General features: G+C 39.4%; 1 protein-coding gene across 4 annotated transcripts in view; it reads right to left on the bottom strand.

Annotated features, from left to right (window-relative positions):
• The window catches only part of SNX16 (sorting nexin 16), a 37,679-nt gene extending 20,307 nt beyond the window's left edge, over positions 1-17,372 (bottom strand). Inside the window, exons 1-5 of one of the 4 annotated variants that reach the window (XM_014827070.3) lie at positions 17,233-17,372; positions 15,541-15,784; positions 15,314-15,453; positions 9,795-9,881; positions 2,815-2,963 (exon numbers count right to left, since the gene is read on the bottom strand). In XM_014827070.3, coding sequence (XP_014682556.3) covers positions 2,815-2,963; positions 9,795-9,881; positions 15,314-15,453; positions 15,541-15,688 — 524 coding nt within the window. In that variant the 5' untranslated portion in view covers positions 15,689-15,784; positions 17,233-17,372. Of the gene's footprint in view, positions 1-2,814; positions 2,964-9,794; positions 9,882-15,313; positions 15,785-16,692; positions 16,980-17,232 lie in introns of those variants that run through there. The other 3 variants (XM_070480996.1, XM_014827069.3, XM_070480995.1) reach the window with 3 other exon arrangements.
• Between the last annotated feature and the right edge of the window lie 834 nt (positions 17,373-18,206).

The following is an 18,206-nucleotide window of genomic DNA, read 5'->3' as shown; positions in this document are numbered from 1 at the left end:
CGTGACAGGACAAAAGTAGGTAGGTGAACACCGTGAGGCACACTAGATGCTTTCATGCCTGACTTCTGAGAACCATGAATGCTGCAGCAATGCCAAAGGAAACCTTCCCCGCCCTCTCCGGCCAAGAAATCTTTCTGTCCCTGAAACATCTATTTATGAACTGAGCAAGACGACTACTTCTGTCCCAAAGTATGCAGTTTTAGACATAACAAGATCTTGAATGTCCCTAGTAATGCCCACCTTAGAGATGGAGATCTATTATCAGGAATTTAAAAAAAAAAGAAAGATGCATCTCAACTAAGATAAACTTTCACTATTTAAAAAAATCAAGAAATCATAGAAAGAGTTTATTAATATGGTTCACATTAATATTTCATTTGGTAAAAACAGAGTATAGTCATTTATAGAATAAATCTGATTTTAAGTCACTAGAATATTTTCAATACAGAGACATAAAGGTTTTTGAATAAGGGACAAGAGAAAGGGGACAGGATGTAAAAGTCCTATTTTATGGTATGGTATACAATACATTTTCTTCAAAGGCTTTCCCTATGATTTTAGGATTTGTTGGTTTTTATTCCTGTTTGCTGTGTCTGAATTAACACTAACCTTTTTTTGGGGGGGATGTAAAAAACACATACAAAAGTAGGGAGCACCCACGTTTCCACCACCTAGAAAACAGCTGCTAAGTTTTGTCATGTTTGCTTCAATCGCTTTTTCTTATCACTAGTACAACAGGAAACACCAACAGTTCTGCCATTCACTCAACAAGCACTTACTGAGCACGGCCTCCGTGTTGGCACTGTGCTAAGCGCTGCACCCCGACTGGGGAGTCAGACAGCTACACGACCTACTATTATGTATGCACCTTGCAACCTAGTGGGAGAAACGCAATCAAATCATCACAGAAATAGTTACAAACTGAAATGCTAGAAATTAAAGTACCAACTAGCCATTCTTAGCAGGGATTCTGAGAGAATCAGACCCTAGTGACGAGGATTTCAGTGACCATTTTCTCAGTTCTCTTAAGATTGGTCTGTAGCTAGTATCACCCTAGAAGAAGAGAATTTAATTCACACATAGAATGGGTGTCATAGGCCTTAGGAGTTGACTCTCAGGACCAGTTGAGAAGGGCTGGTACTGCTACTGTGAGAAAGAGCTGAACTACTTTTTGGCGAAGGTAGTGGTGGGTGAGGGGGTGATCAGGAAAGCCAGTCACCTAAGGAAGTGAAGTTTTTATTGCAATCTGAAGGATATACAGGCATTATCTAGGTCAGGGCTGAGTGAGGTAGCATGAAACACTGCTTTTCCAGGGAACAGCATATCTGAAGGCACGAAGGGACAAAGGAGTGAGGTGATTTGGGAAAACTAAAAGACCAAAACAGCTGACATACAGAGAATGGGGGTGGGGAAGAATAATGAAACACGAAGCTGGAAAGACAGGCAGGTAGGCAGAGACCAGGAGGAACAACAAACTGATACAAAAGGTGACTATGGCTCCACAGGCTACAGAAACAAGAGCAGACGAGAAAGGTCGGTGGGAAAGCTTCTGAGGTAATTAAGGCGAGAAAATTGCTTAGACTAGAGGGGTGATGGCAGGAACGGAAAAAAGCAGAGTTGAGTGGAATTTGAAACATACAGGAGGGATAAGGGTAGTGAAGGAGGTGTCAAGGACGACTCCCAGGTTTGGGGAGATGATACTGCTGAATACTGTGGAAAAGGTGTAGAAAGCAAGCTTTCCAGTCTGTTTTAGGTTTGAGGTCACTTTGAGATACCCGAAGGAGCTGTCAAGGACGCAAGTGCATACGTGAATGTAGAGTCGAGAGAAGGGTCTGGCCTGCAGCTCCTTTCGTAGCGGACAATGAGTGGGGATGGGCGGAGACCTCGAGCAGCTGTCAGGCTTAGGCAGCAGACGGTCAGAAGCAAGACGTCTATGCACAGCACGTGTGTGTTATGTATAACCTCAGGTGATATACACTAAAAAAGGCTGAGAAAAGAGGCTGAAGAAGTGAGATCGGATGGTTTTCTAATTGCTTTCCATTGTTATGTGGAAAACTACTAAAGATAGTTACAGATATAGGTATCTCTACAATACACTATTGCTGCCTTGTAAATGCTCTCTTTTCTCAAAATACTTCCAATTTACTCGATAATGTAAGTTCCAAAATTAGATACCCAGCTGACATCAAATCATAAAGCAATTTTCTGTAAATATATTCAGAAGCCAAAAAACCCATACAGATCCCTTCTCTCCCTGTTCAGTGGTTTTGGTACTTTTCACTTTATCCTCTAAGTAAATTAACTCAACTTCACAGTTTTCCTATTTTTGCATTACTTTGGAGAAATATAAAGAATACTACCCTTAAAATCACATAGTGTCATATTGACCATATTGATGTGGGCCGCTTTGTTTAAATGACTGCTAAAACACTAAATATTAAAATCAACTTCACACTTGGGTGGTTTAGTATATGGCACACTGAATTTTTACCTTTGCTAACTTCTTAAAATTGTTAATACAAATCAAACGCCAAATAAATTCCTGACTGGAAAAAAGCAAGAAAATTCCATGGAGTGCGTGCTTTATTAGAGAGGAGAAGTAATTATAATCCTACCCTATATTTCTGTGCTTGAATAACTAGGGTCCTAGATTTATTTTTTTTCCTCCCCTCTACTTTATGTCCCCAAGTCCCCATGGTACATAGTTGTATATCTTAGTTGCAGGTCCTACTAGTTGTGTCATTAGATTTATTCTTTAGTTTAAACTAGTTGTTAGAATGCACTGATGACCTCTTACTTCAATTTGTTACATACCAGTTGGCAATGTCCTTGTGAGCTACTAAATTTTGAAGAAATGCTTGTAATCCTAATTGTCTATCTTCTAAAAAGTCGGCATTGTAATTATCTTTGAACCAGCGTTTTGGTGGAAGTGCTAGTCGAAAGCCTGGAAACATCTCTTTTAACTGAAAAAGAAGAAAAAAGAAAACACAGTGTTCAACTTAATTATATCACCTCTACAAAATCTATCCTGTTGACTAGGTAAAACTATTCATGAAATATGTTAAAATAAAAGAATTAAATTTAGCTAAGCTTTTTATGCCTTGATTCTTGATTTCTAGCAGTTGCATATACATAGAAGTCACAGTTGCTCCACATCTTTGCCAACACTCGGCATTGTCTGTTTAACCTTAGCCATTCCAGTAGATGCATGGTATATTTTATCGTGGCTTTAATTTGCATTTCTCTGTTGACAAATGATGTTAAATATCTTATATGCTTATTTGAATCTGCATACCTTCTTTGGTGAATTATCTATTCAAATCTTCTGACCTCTCCACTTTTTAAGGAAAAAACTGGGTTGTCTTTTTATTATTATTTTGCGAGAATTCTTTACATATTCCAGACACAAGTCATTTGTCAGGTATATGTATGACAAATATTTTCTCCTAGGCTGTCACCTGACTTCATTTTAAGTCTTAATACAGCATAAGTTTTTAATTATAATGTTATCTAGTTCATCCATTTTTATCTTTTATGGTTTATCCTTTTTTTTAGATCCTAAGAAATCTGTGCTCACTCCAAGGTTACAAAGATATTCTTCCACGTTTTTTCCTGGACATTTATAGTTTTAGCTTATACATTTTAGTTTATGATCCATTTGGCATATCTGGCTTAAATTCTGCTTTCTTGGGCAAGACTTTTCCAATCTTCTAAGCTATATTAGATTTCCCTTTATATACTGGGTTCAAGTGACTATACCGGTGTAACATGTTACCTCAAAACCTAGTGGTATAAAAACGACCATTTATTAGGTCATGGACTCTGTGGGCTATCAACTCACACAGGGCACAGTGAGAATGGCTTATCTCTGTTCCACAATGAACTGGGACCTCAGCTGGAAGACCTGAAGGTGGGAGCCGGAATCATCTGAAGGTCAGTCCTGCATATGTATAGATGATGATGCTGGCTGCTAGCTGAGACTTTAGCTGGGGATGTCAGCCACAAGCCTAACATGGCCTCTTCACATGTCTTGGACTTTCTCTCAGTAAACAGGGTGGATTTCAAAGGAGAGCATCCCAAGAAAGCGAGGATGAAGCTGTCTACTTCTTATGATCCAGCCTGGTCACACAGCTTCATTTCCATTGTCCTCTATTGGGTGGAGAAGTCACAAGCCCACCCAGGTTCAAGGGGGAAGGGAAACAGACTCTACCTCTTGACGGTCAGTGGCAAGATTCTGGAAGAGCAGAGGGGATTGGAAAAATTGCTGTGCACACTTTTAGAAAAGACAGCCTGCCACACAGTCTCAAATCAATTTACTTTTCAAATGTCATTTATCACAATGTACATAACATTTATTTAATTTTGGACTTTCCTACTAGACCTGTGATTCTAAACCTTGGCTGCACACTGGAATCACCTAGGAACTTGAAAAGATATTAATTACTGTGTTCTGCCTCTGACAGATCTGGGTTTAATTAGTTGGGATATGGCCTGGGCATTGTAGTTTAAAAAAGGTTTCCAGGCAAGTCCAAAGTACAGCTAAGATTGAGAACTATTTTAGCACACTGCAACGATCATGCCTTATTCATAGGAGCATCCTCAATGTCCAGCACAGTGTCTGCTCCATCACAAGCAGTCAACAATCTCTCTTCAATAAATGGATGAGCGAAACGAAATCATGTACACACACATTTCTACACTTAAATATAAAACTAAATATCACAAGGTAAAAAAAAGGCTAGCAAAAGGGAAAAGTTCACAGGGTAAAATGCTAAGTAAAAATATAAAATATAACATTCTGTCTGTATTTCTATAAACATGTAAAGATAAAATAGACAAAAACTAGAGAGTAACTTGGACCACTGAAAACACTGATTTGATTTCAAGATGTAACTAGATACTTTTGGCCTTGGAGTTTTGTTATTTAATGTGTTTGCAATGAAAATAATAAAAGACATGAGGAGGAAAAAATGGTCTTTTATTAATTTTAAGCTTTAAATTTAAATAAAACATATGTCCAGATACATGGTTATTTTTTTCCTTTAAAAAATTATCCTCAGAAGAGGGGAGTGTCCCACAAATGAGTCCTCACAAAGTCTTCATTTTATGGGTACTTAGTCAATAACTTTATTTTGAACAAAGTACAATTTGGGGACTATCCATTAGCTTGCAATAACTTTTGTAAATGCTAATGTTCATATTTCATTAAATTAAAACATTAATACATTTCTTGGAAAAATGATCTCATAATAGGCATTTGATGTTTCTATAAATAAGCTTTCAAAAAGGAATGCACGTTTTTCAGATTAAGATGGAGAATTGAGCACTCTCATCTAATTCTGTCTTTCTGCAGCCCCACAAAAACTATAATGAAGAGAAAAATACATAAAACAATACATGAGAAGCTAAAATGCAGAGAGAAGAGTGGTAATTGACTCAGTAGAGGCAAGAAAACCCTACGTGTAGGAAAATCTCCACCAAACGGACACTACAGAAACCATTTCAAACTTTTGCTCAGGAACTGGCAGCGAAAGGCAGGAGATTGGAAAACACTCCTCTGGACAGTTTGATCAAGCCAAGAAGAAGGACCTAAGATCCTGACGTCAGAAGTTCTCCAAGAGTGGCCAAAGCTTAAAGTCAATGGAGGCCTCATCCACGGAGTAAGAGATTCCAATGAGCTTTTAGCACCCACCTTCCAACCATGATCAGACAACCAAGAACTACTTAGTTACTCTTTAACATGGAAGACAAACAGAAAAAGCAACTCAGAGAAAAAGATAACACAAGGAGAACACATGAAAGAATAAAAATACAGATGAAAACTTATCACTAACACACTCAATGGATTAAGAGCAGATATCACATCCAGGAAATACTAAGATGACAAAAAATGGACACACTTACAGAATAAAAACATGCTTTTAGAAAGAAAGAAATAAGGAAATATCTTCCAAAATAGCAAAAAAGAAAAAGAGAATTAAAAAGGGGAGGCAAAGATAAGGAACCAGCTCAAAAGGTGTATTTTACAAAAGAAGTTACAGAAAGAGAGAACTGAGAACACAGAAGGGAGGAATTCATTAATAAAGCAATTCAGAAACATTTGTCTGAAGGACATGAGTTACCATATTAAACAAGACCACTGAGTGTCCAACAGAAGAAACGAAACCTACAAAAAACACTGTGAAATTTCGATTAATTCCACAGAAAAGGTTCAACAGACTTCTAAAGAAGAAAAAAACAGGTGTCCTACAAATGATCAGGAGGAAGAATGGCTTTGGGCTTCTCAACAGCAACACTCAACACTAAAAGCAAGATGACAATAGCTTAATGTCTTCAAAATTCTGAAAAAAATCCCAAAGACTCCAACCTAGAATTGTATACCTAGCCCAAATTTGAATCAAGTATGAGGACAGAAAAAGAGTATTTTTAGACACGCATGGATCTAAAAAATATCACCTATGTGATTTTCCTCAAGAAGCTACTGGGGAATTAGTTCCTCTAAAAGCAAAGAGTAATTCAAGAAAGAGGAAGATATGGGATAGAGGAAACATGACCCAACAAAGGAGAAAATAGACAAAATCTCCTGAAAGACAATCTTAGGACGCTACTTTGGAACTACATGATGAGATCAATCAGTGTAGGACAGCTCGGGACACTGTGGCCCAAGAGACAGGCAGGCTGAGGACGGCCACGGAATTTCTCTTTAATGGAGGGGCTGAGCCCTATGCCCTGCTGCCTGGAACTGAGACCAATTGCTCCACCTCACAGAAATGTTCAGTTTTAACCTACTTCTGCAACCTGGAAGTAGAAAACAGTGAGCTTTTAAGTAGAACACAGAGAAAAACCCACTTCTTGTGGCCATATTTCTGCAAACTATTCATCACTCAGCCTGCTCTATAACCCTGCCAGACACCTCAACTCTGATCGGCCCCATGTGTTCCAGAACTTGCTCATGACTTTGCACTCTGACTTCCTCAGAAGAGGCTCTTATAAGCTGAAGCCAGATTATAACCCAGGAGACTAAAAAAAAAGAGGAAGAAAAAAAAAATCAGTGTTCTATACAAAATTTTCTCTTTATAGCCAGTTTATTTCAATTATGTTCAATAATTCTCATGTTGTCACTTGACTATTTTTTTCCCCACTACTATAGATAAGTGGGGAATATAAATTCCTTAAATTTAGGACCCATCCATGTAGTTTCTATGTAATCCCAAATTCCTAGAACAATGCTGAACTCAAACTACCCACTTCATAAACTCTTCATTATTGGTTTTATAAAATTAAAGATCCTAAGATTTTAACTTCATTTTTAACAATTATAAAAATAACTGCAATTTAACCTGTGTGCCCGCTGGTGTTTCACACATTTTGATTCTTGCCAGTAAAAGCAGGTAATGGGTGGAGCGCCTTCTGGTACCTAGAAAACTGATATAGACACTTAATAATTTTAAGTGCCCAACTTGGAGTACCATGGAGATAGTTACCAGATTTAAATTTAACTCCTACTATCATTTTTCTTCAAAAGCTTCAGCGTTCTCTAAATCTCAACTTGCCTAAGACAAGAAATATTTTAGCAATAAAGATAAATCTAGAGAGATAAAGGAAAGTAAACACTAAAAACAGTTGAGCCCTGAAGAGAAAAATAATAAATAACAGATTAAACAGCGCTAAATTGAAACCTAGAAATTAGTCTGCAGGAACAAATATTATAATAATTTCATAAGAAAGCTAAGAAATCCACATAAGTATCTAGTAACTTCATGAATTACTTTGATTCTTCTTGTTTGTTTAATCATTAAAAAAACTCAACAGAAGTACAGAATTATAGGTTTTTAATTCATCAGTGTAACATAAAAACTCAGGAACAGTAAATGAAGTTCATATAATGGCAGAAACACACTAGAAATAATACTTTAAGTATTCTGGCATACTACAAAAAGGCATCTTAATATCACCTTAATAAAGGATAAAATAGTTTGCCATTCTATGTTTTACCTTTTCATTCAAACTGAGGTTTTCAGAATGCCAGAAACTTTTTGGCAGCCAGGCAGCTGCAAAGCCACATAAACGGGGTTTCCCACCAGCGAACATTGTTAAGAACATCCTGACTTTAGAAGTTCTGAGGAGTCCAGGAAGCAGGGGGGAGGGTGGCAGGCGGGAGAGGACAGGACCAGTGAAGTTTCCTCTACTGAACACCCGTCAAAATGAGGGAGTAATTTCCGGTCCAAGGTCATCTTACTTGGCGTCTCAGAAGCACATAAACCACTTGCTGCTTCTGGAAAAATGCTCTTTCCCTTGGGGTCTAAAATACCAACTCCCCCGACCTGCCTCATCTGATTTCCCTCTAGCTCTGGGCAGCTCAGCTCCTTTATTACATTCTCACTGCAATTTACTCAATTTCCTTATTGTTGGAAATGTAGGTTGATTCTAACTTTTAACTATTAAAAACAAATTAAAACACAAAGAAAACAACAATAAATAAAACATTCTGATAAACATCCTTAGAGCTGAATCTTGACCATATCCCTGATTTCTTATATAGGATAAATTCCAGAAATGTGATTACTGTCTCAAAATTACGCACAACTGTAGGGTGTCCTCTAGGAAGATTCCTATTTCCAACAATGAATAACGCCATTTAAATGTCTGTCAACTTGACAGGTGAAAAACAGTTTCTTAATTTTCTTTTCTTGGAGTTCCTGTGATAGTAAATGTTTTCCAAATTTACTGGTCATTTATATTTCTTCTGTGGATTTCCTTGTTCATATCATGTGTTGCATTTTATACTTTTGGGTTTACCTTTTTTGCTATTTATTTTTAAGGGTTCTTAATATACTGGCATTTATTATCATCTTCTGTTTCACATGTGCAGTATGCAGAATTCTAGATGGGCCCATGATCTTTGCCTCTGGGGTTGCTGCTGTCATTTTACGTTACACAGAAAAGGAATTTTGCAGGTATAATTAGGGTGACTATTCAATTGACCTTAAGATGGGGAGATTTTCTGGGTGAGCCTAATCTTATCACATGAGCCCTTTAAAAGTAGAGCTTTCTTCCTGGCTGGTGGCAGAAGAGAAAGTCAGAGAAATTCAAAGCATAGAAGGGTCTGACCCACTGTTGCTGGATTTGAAGACGGAGGGGCCACGTGCAAGGACCGGGAGCAGCCTCTACGAGCTAAGAACAACCTCTGGCTGACAACCAGCAAGGAGACAGGGGCCTTCATCTCACAACCACAAGAACCGGAGCTCTGCCAACCACCTGAATGAGCCTGCAGTTAACAGCCCAGTCAGCTAACAGCTTGATTTTGACTTTGTTTGGCGCTAAGCAGCAAACCCTGCCGAGCTCACCCAAACCACTAGGTAATGAACAGGTGCGTTTTAAGCCGCAAAGTGTGTGGTACTTTGTTATACAGCAACAGAAAACTAATACAATATGTTAAAAAACCTTTTTTTGTTCATTATTTTGTAGTCATATGATTTAGGGGCTGTCTTACATACATCTTTGTCAAACTCACAAGGTTATATTAATAATTACTTATATTTCTGTTAGGGATTTTAAGGTTTTCTCATTTTGACAGTAAAAATAATTTTTTATTTCCAAAAAAGAAATTTATTTGTAGAGATGGGACTTAAGGCTATTAAAGTGAGATGAAACGGTTAATTTTCTTAGGAACTAGCAAAGATTTAACTTCACTCAATTAACAAGGAAGAAACAACACAAATAGAACAGAAGCATCAGGAACAAAAAATAATTCAAATTTGGAAAGTCAGTTTGAGATCTATTAGAGTACTTACTTTACCATTAAGCCTGGAGAAATCAGTGTATCTCCTGAAAACCACCCAGCTCTCCTCCGGGGCTTTCTTTACTAGTATTTTATAGACCTATGCAGAGAGAGGAAGAAAGAATCAATAGGTATATGTGTGAAGATATTTAAAAATTCAAACCAAATATTTTTAAACCTTTTACTTGACAACCCAGATCATAATGATTACGTAAAAAGAATCAGAAATTATCTAGACCATCAAATGTACAAAATAATCAATGTAGGCTCCAAAGGCAAGATTTTTTCTTAAGAAAGATGACTATGACAAATGTGAGACAAAACATTTTTCTGGTGAACACTAATAACAAATAAACTCAGCTTCCAAGACATATTTTATGCCAACAGATTATAAAATTGATAAAATAATCAATCATGATTGAAAAAGCTAGGAAAAACAGCCACTCTTGTCCCATACTATCAATTTAACTTCTAAACTCAACAACTCTGAAGCAAAGTTTTCAAATAAATTTGATGTTATTTTAATCTTCAAGGCTGAAATACAAGCTAAAAAACAGCCATATTAGATAAAAGTTTACATTTCTATAGTTATGCACAATTATCTAGGCTATTAAATAGAAAAACTTGGTTGAAGCCAGTCAATATTTCAAAAAGCACATAATAAGAAAAAACTAGATTCTATTTTTCGTAAGTATAATATTAGAATTTATTATGAGGAAGTACTACTTATAAGAGAATCTCAGAAACTCTGTTAAATGCCTCCTGGTAGCTCTTGGTGCAGTTTTGGGCTAAGCTAAATACACGGCACATATGAAGTACTCAGTAACCGTGCGATGCCTGAAGCTTTCTTAAAAAGAGCGACTTTTTCCTTGAAGTCTGCTGAGCTGTAATTTTCATCTGTAGCTCTGGAGCTGCACCTGGGCCACAGGCGGCTGCTGAACACTTGAAACGTGACTAGTCCAAACTGACGAGATGTGAGTGTGAAAAACACACGAGGTTTCAAAGACTTAGAAAGAAAATGATGTAAAAATACTTCATTAAAATGGTTTTATAGTGATTACATGTTAAAATGATCATATTTTGGGTATATTAGGTTAAATATATTATTAAATACAATTTCATCTGTTTCTTTTTACTTTAACATGACTATTAGACAACTTTAAATTACAAATATGACTCACATTCACGGTTCACATTATGGTCCTACTGGATGCTCCAGAGACAACTCTATTTAGGGGCTGTAGATCATCCCACTATTCCACTTTTCTCCCTTACAAACTTCTCTTTCAGCTTTTAAGGGGAAGAATCAGAAGGGTCAAGGATGCATCCCTTAGCTTTGAAGTAAGATAGAAGTAATTTATCTTTGCAGCATATAAAGGTGAGGAAGATTACTTGGACACCCTTTCAAGTCTCCACAAAGTCCTGATAGCAAAGAGGATACAAAGGAAACATTCTTTGTAGGAGTTACTAATTCCAGCTGAAGGGATAAATGGGCCTCAGAACTCTTGAGTATGAATGAATGATGCGTGATAAAAGTCAACTTTACATGATAATTAGGTTATCTTCACATAATCCATATTGACTTTATTTTCCTATTTTAAAAAATGAGCCCTCCCTTCTCACTGAGCTACTCTCCACAGTGGCCTCTGAACACTCCTGTTTCTCTAGGGCAGACAGTAGGGACTTTTGCGTTTTCTCTCTTCTAGAAGGCTCTACCTACCACGTTTACCTAGTGCTCTCAACAAGAACTTAGTGCTGATTACTTCCTCCTCTCTAACAGCAGTTACTGTTTCTACTCTTCATTGGAAAATCAGTATACACTACAGTGGACTGTCTATGTTTCTATGTAGTTCTTGTTTTAGGATTTTTAAGTAGACTATAATATACACAGAAGCATACACTGAATTATAAAATACATATAGAAAAGTGCAAAAATCGTAAGTATACAGCTTAATGAATTTTCACAACAGAGACACATCTAGTAACTAGTCCCGAGACCAAGAAACAAAACATCACCAATTGAAGATGCCCGCCTCACGCCTCCTTCTCAATTCTGCTCACCACCCCTCTGGTCAGTTTCCATTTTTAAACACTTTTCAAAGACTTGCCATTCTCTATATTATAAGATCTCGCCAGTCAGTACTAACACTTTCTTCAGTTAAGAGAGCAATTCAAAGGAATAAGTTATTTTATAAACCTAAGACTCCCAAGCTTGTATCTCCAGCTCAGACCTCTGCTAAACTTATATATGTACACACATGATACATGCGTACACACTCACATGCACATACACACAAACACACCTGACATCTCCAGTCTGATGTCTAATGGACATCTCAAACACGGCACGTCCAAAAACACATCCTGATCTTCCCCTCAAAATCTGTCATCTAATTAAATGGCAACCCTATTCTTCTCATTGTTTAGGCCAAAAACTTTGGGATCATCTTTGATTTCTTTTTCTCCAACATCCAAGGCTCTACCTTTAAAATATATCCAGAATCTGATCACTTTTTAGGCTCTTTCCAACCACCCTAGCCCATGCCACCATCCCGTCCCCCATGGATTACTGCAGGAACGTAACTGCCTCCTGCTTCTGTTCTTCCCCACAAAACCAAGTCTCAACGCAGTAGCCAGAAAGAGCGTTTAAGAAAATTAAGTCAGATTATGGGACTGTCCCTTTTAAAACATTTTCAAAGATTCCCACCTCGTGCAGAGTGAAATCTAAAGGCCTTACACTGGTCTACATGCTCTACTTGATCTGGGGTCACATCCCTCGTCTTTACCTGTCATCTCAGTTCCGACATCTATTCCCACTGCTTCTCCTGCTGTCAGCCACACGAGTTTTTGCAGTTGTCCCACCTGTCTGGAAAGCTCTCTCCCTCTCAGCGTTAACATCTTTTCTGTGGGGCCATGACTGACAATGCTATTTTAATTGCAATTCCAGTTTCAGGGAAACTCTCTCTCTTCTCTCTCTCATTTCTCTCTATAGCACTTATCACCATGTGACATATCAGCACTTTAAAAAATTTACTCATGAATCATTCATTCAAGTTGCTGTACCATTATTACCTGGAAGAGTGCCTGGTACATAACAAGTACTCAAAAATATTAAGTTAATGAATAAATGAGTATGACTAACTTCATATCTGTCATTTGCTTCTTTCCTCTTGAAAGACTTTACATGTATAACCCACTGCCTTACATTTCCCTACGAACTTGCATTTTCACACACATCACCTCAATGAACGCTCATTCCTTCCTAATGAAGGTAGGTCACCGTAAGGAAATGAACCAGCAGTTTATTATAATTTCCGAAATCACTCTCAACAAAGTCAGGTCCGTGCAGATCTCCCATCACATCATCAGTCTTATGACAATTTAACTCTAAGGACTGTTTCTTCATAAATTACCTCAAGAATTTTTTCTTGGAGGGCCTTCCGTACTGTAGCAAATTTACAACATGAAATGCTGAAGTAAAATAAAAACTTTACTTCAAGAAAATCCAAGAGAAAGAACAAACTATTTCAACTTATAAGTGAATTTAGTAAGGTTGCTGGATATATAAACATACATTCACATACAAGACCAAAATAAATAAACTAACAATGAACAAATAAAAGACAGAAAAAGAGATAGAGAACATCAAACAAGATCCACACCTAGAAATAGATCTAACCAAAAGATGTACGACCTCTGCCCTGAAAACTACAAAACATTATTAAAAGAAGTTAAGGACTTAAGTAAATGGATTAGGTTCATAGATTCAAAGATTGAACATTGTAAAGATGTCAGTTTGCCTTCGATTAGTCTATAGATTCAATACGTTCCTGATACAAAGGGCCAAGAACAGCCGGATGATCCTGAAAAAGAACAAAGGGAGAGTACTCAAGCTACCAGACACCAAGACCTATCACAAAGCTTCACTCATTAAGACAGTGTGGAATTGATAAAGGAGGGAAAAAGGAACACAGAAACAGATCCAGACATTTATGTTCGCCTGACTTATGACATAGGCAGTAGTGCAAATGCAGAAAATAAGTGGTCTTTTCAATAAAAACCTGATTACTTGATCCCATATGGAGGGAAAAAAAAATGTCTTGACCTTTACCTCACGCCATGGACAAAAATCAATTCCAGATGATTTACAGATTTAAATGCGAAAGGTTCAACAATAAAGTTTTTAGAAGAAAATACAGGACAACATCTTTGTAAACAGAGAGTAGGTAGATTTTAAAAACTGCTAAACATGAAAAAATTAGTAAATTGGACTATATTAAGAACTTCTTTATCAAATGCATCATTAAGGGTAGTGAAAAGGCAAACCACAGAGAGATGATAGTCACAGTACACACTCTGAAAAAAGGACTTATGTCCAGAATGCATAGAAAACTATAAACCAAAGTGGAAAAGACTTCTCCAAAGGAAAATGAACAAAGGTCTTGAACAGACACTTCACAAAAGAGATTATCCAAATGGCCAAAAAGAGTCTTCAATCTAATTAGTCACTAAGAAAATGCAAATTAAAACCACAAAAGAGTGATATCACTCTACCAACCAGAATAGCTACATTGAGAAATGGAAAAATACCACGTGAGGAAGGTGTGGAGTAACAGTAACTCTCATACGCTGCTTAGAGGAGTATGAATTAGAACAACCACTCTGGTATGCTGTTGATCGGTGTCCTCTAAAGCTGGGCACATGATGCGGCAATTTTTTTTTTCCTGCTTTTTCCCCCCAAATCCCCCCAGTACAAAGTTGTATATTCTAGTTATGGGTCCTTCTAGTTGTGGCATGTGGGATACTGCCTCAGCGTGGCCTGATGAGCCGTGTCATGTCCGTGCCCAGGATGTGAACCAGTGAAACCCTGGGCTGACAAAGCGAAGCGCGAGAACTTAACCACTCGGCCACGGGGCCAGCCCCCTGATGCGGCAACTTTACTCCTAGGCAGAACTCAAACAGAAATGCATACTTTTGTTTACTGAGTGACAAGGACAAAAAGCTTCTTAGCAGTAGCATTTCTAAGAGCCCCAAACTGGAAATTACCAAAATGCTCCTCAACAGAATAAATTGTAGTATATTCACATAAAGGAATCCTATCAGTAATAACGAGCTGCCTACAATTACACGCAAGATCAAGGATGAATCTTACAAACAATGCTAAAGAAAAGAGATCACACCCCAAAGAGTACCTACTCCATAATCCCATTTATGGAAAGTACAAAAATGGGCAAAATTAATCTAAACTATCAGGAGAGTGGGAAGTGGCTGACAGAGGGCACGGGGGGCTGGCTTTTAGCATGCTAGTAATGCTCTGTTACTTAATCTGTGTGCTACTTTCAGAGGTGTGTCTGCTTTGTGAAAATTCATTCAAGTAAAACAAAGCATGACAAAATTTAGAGGTAAAAACCATTTGAGTTTTATGTTCAAGAAATTACATGTAGTGGCTAACATTAATCAATTGAACACAGGTTTAGAACACAGGTTAGTCATTCTTTCACGTTCCACTGGTATCCAGAAGTCAACACTCACCGTAAATTTAGCTCTTTCTTCCATCACCTCATAACCCAGTATGGTAGGCGTAGAAGGTCTATCTTCCAAACTCCCTGTCTCAGGATTCTGTTCTTCACTTTCTCTTGGTCTGGTAGTATACTCAATGGAAGAATCTGCACCTGTAAATTTAGTCCTAATGAGGGGACTGCTACACACAGATGAAGTACTATCCGTTTGATCAGGTACACTTGTCTGTTTACAATTACCCATGTTTGAGTCTTCTAAATGGCCTTTGGAAGAGTTTGAGCTTGTTGAGATACTCCCAAAAGAAGAAGTTCTTTGGTTTCTGTTGGTTGTAAAACTGGAAGCAGAGTTCCCTATGGGCATAGGAACTGGGACATAAGGAGTTGCCATCTTCTTTCGGCCTTTGCAACACACCTGTGCACTGCTGAGTCCAAACCCTTAGAGAATAATGAATATGCAATCCATTATTTTCTTCTTAGGAATTCACTAAAAATGAGAAGAACATATGGAAAGATTAGTCTGTAATCTGGAGCATTATCCAAAAGAAAGCAAAACGTTCATATCCGTTTCTTTTAATTTTATAACACGCTATTATTTCATTTGGAAAGAAAACACACCCCAAAGTTCGTCCTTTAATCCCAAAATATCATTGCTAAGGACTCCTATTTGCAAGGTATAGAGAACAGAACTATCCCACACCCTTTTTCTTGACCCTCATATTACATGTTATCCCTTTTTTCCCCCTTTATTTCCTTGTGATGGATTTCTGCAACGTTCATTTTAACCTGATCTCATCTATATAAGAGGTGGAAAGAGAAGCGTGGTCAAGACGTTCCTCTGCTTATGGTCCTGACAGTACTACACAGAGTATGGGGAGGGAAGGGGAGAAAGTAAGGGAAGAAAGGGAGGAAAATTATTCACACACCACTTGATGTGATTACTGAAATGCTAAACAATTACTCAGAGTAATAACAGAGAACCAGCAGCTTAGAAACTACAAGGTAAATACCAACTGTTCTTAAAGTAACAGTTTATTAAACCCGGGATGACACGTATTTGGAAAAAAACGATCAAATTAATCAAACAAAAACCCAATGAACAATAAACTTACACCCAACAAGATTAAATGACTCGAAGTTTGAACGTTCTTCTAGTTTTCCAGATCATCACTTATTCTGCTCTGCCACAAACTGGGGGCACTTAACAAACCTTCATAACTCTTAATCTCTGTTGTCTACAGGACAAGTTCACCGGGCCTCAGAATAATTTCATAATAAAGAAGAAAAGGCCCTAAGCTGCTAAATAATAAACTAAGAAACTGTAATAACCACAGTCCAGTGACAGGACACACAACGGCTCTGCCTAGCCAACCACATCTACACGTCGCTACTCACTGACAGGGAAGGGAGGAAACGAAGCTCTCGGACTTGCAAAGATGCTGAACCAAGACTTTTAACCCAGCACGTGGCCCTGGGTACCTTTCCCCATCACCAAGGATTCGGGGACCTCGGGCTGCTGACTCGCCGCTCCCCCGGCCCGCCCGATGGCCCCCCGCAGAGGGGTAAGGAGACGCCCGCCACCTCGACCTTCCCAGGCCCGCGGGAGCGCCCGGCCGCCCTCGTCCCGCGGGCCCGGCGGGGAGGTCGGCACGCACGGGCCCCGCGTGCACAGCGCCGCGCCGACGTCGGGGACGCGCGGGCTCGGGGGACGCACGTCGGTCCCGCTCCGGGGCAGCGCGCGCAGGTGCGGCGGCCGGAGGACCCGGCCCGAGTCCGAGCACGCGGGCTCCGGCGCCCCGGACGCGCGGCGGCTCGGCTTTGGAGGAGCGCCTGGCGCCCCCGCCCTCCCCGCCCGTGGAGCCCGCCGCCGCCGCCGGCCCGGGGCAGGTGTCACCGCACGAGCGCCCGGGACCGCGCCCGCCGCCCCGTCCCTACCTCAGCCCGCTCCGCGGCCGGAACAGGGCGCGTCCCCGTGACGCTAACTCCGACCTCCAGAGCCACAGCGCTTCATGCCCCGGCGGCCCCGACAGGCCTCCCGTGACCCGCCGCCCGCAAGCAGCCGCGCTCCGGCTCAGCCCGGCTCAGCCCGGGCAGCCGGGCCCAGCGTTCCGCGAGGCGGAGGGCGGGGCGGCCGGCCGCCTCGCCCGGAAGCGACGTCACGCCGAGGGCGCCCGCCCCCGCAGGCGCAGACTGGACTTTGCAGGGCCTGGGCTGTTTGGCAGGTGGGTTGAATCCAGTTTTGTGGTAAGAATTCTACCTTCTGTGCCATAGCATTATTTTTATACGTTAACTTTTGAGAAATGGAGGCTAAAATACCTAGTATGCCAGACAGGTAATCAGAAGACTACAATTCCCAGGAGGAACTGCGGCCCTTATTAGTCCGGGCTCCTGCTTTGCATCATGGGACTTGTAGTTATTATCGGCTTGGGCCGGTTCTAATAGGTTGTAGATTGTTTTCCATAATTAGCAGCACTTTAATGGATGACAATCGATTTTAACAGTGGGAAGATAGAACACTGCGCTAAAGCCTTTTCGTCCTACATAATTCAGAAGTCCTTATTGGCAGAGAACTCCTGAAATTCTTTAGTGTTTTTTTCTTCCTTTTTTTAATGATCTAGAGAGAAATTTTATCCTAAATAATACAGTATTAGGCTTGTTAGACTTGCGCATCTGAAGACCTATGAGGTTTTCTGGAAAGTCGTTCTTTGATAATCAAATACCAAAATTCAGACCAATCTACAGGCCTGTTTATCATTAGAATTGTGCAATTTGGTTTAAGGATCGTTCCATGATTTTAAGGCTTTGGAATGTTCCCAAGACTGGGAAAACTGACAGTTGTAATTTCAAAATGAACATAGAAAGAGAATCTGGCTTATAGCATAATAATGGTCTGGGGTTGATAATATTGC

Source organism: Equus asinus, chromosome 12 (genome assembly GCF_041296235.1).
Source record: "Equus asinus isolate D_3611 breed Donkey chromosome 12, EquAss-T2T_v2, whole genome shotgun sequence".
Lineage (NCBI taxonomy): Eukaryota > Metazoa > Chordata > Mammalia > Perissodactyla > Equidae > Equus > Equus asinus.
Note: the sequence above shows the minus strand (reverse complement) of the source record. Positions and strands in the feature narration are given on the sequence as shown.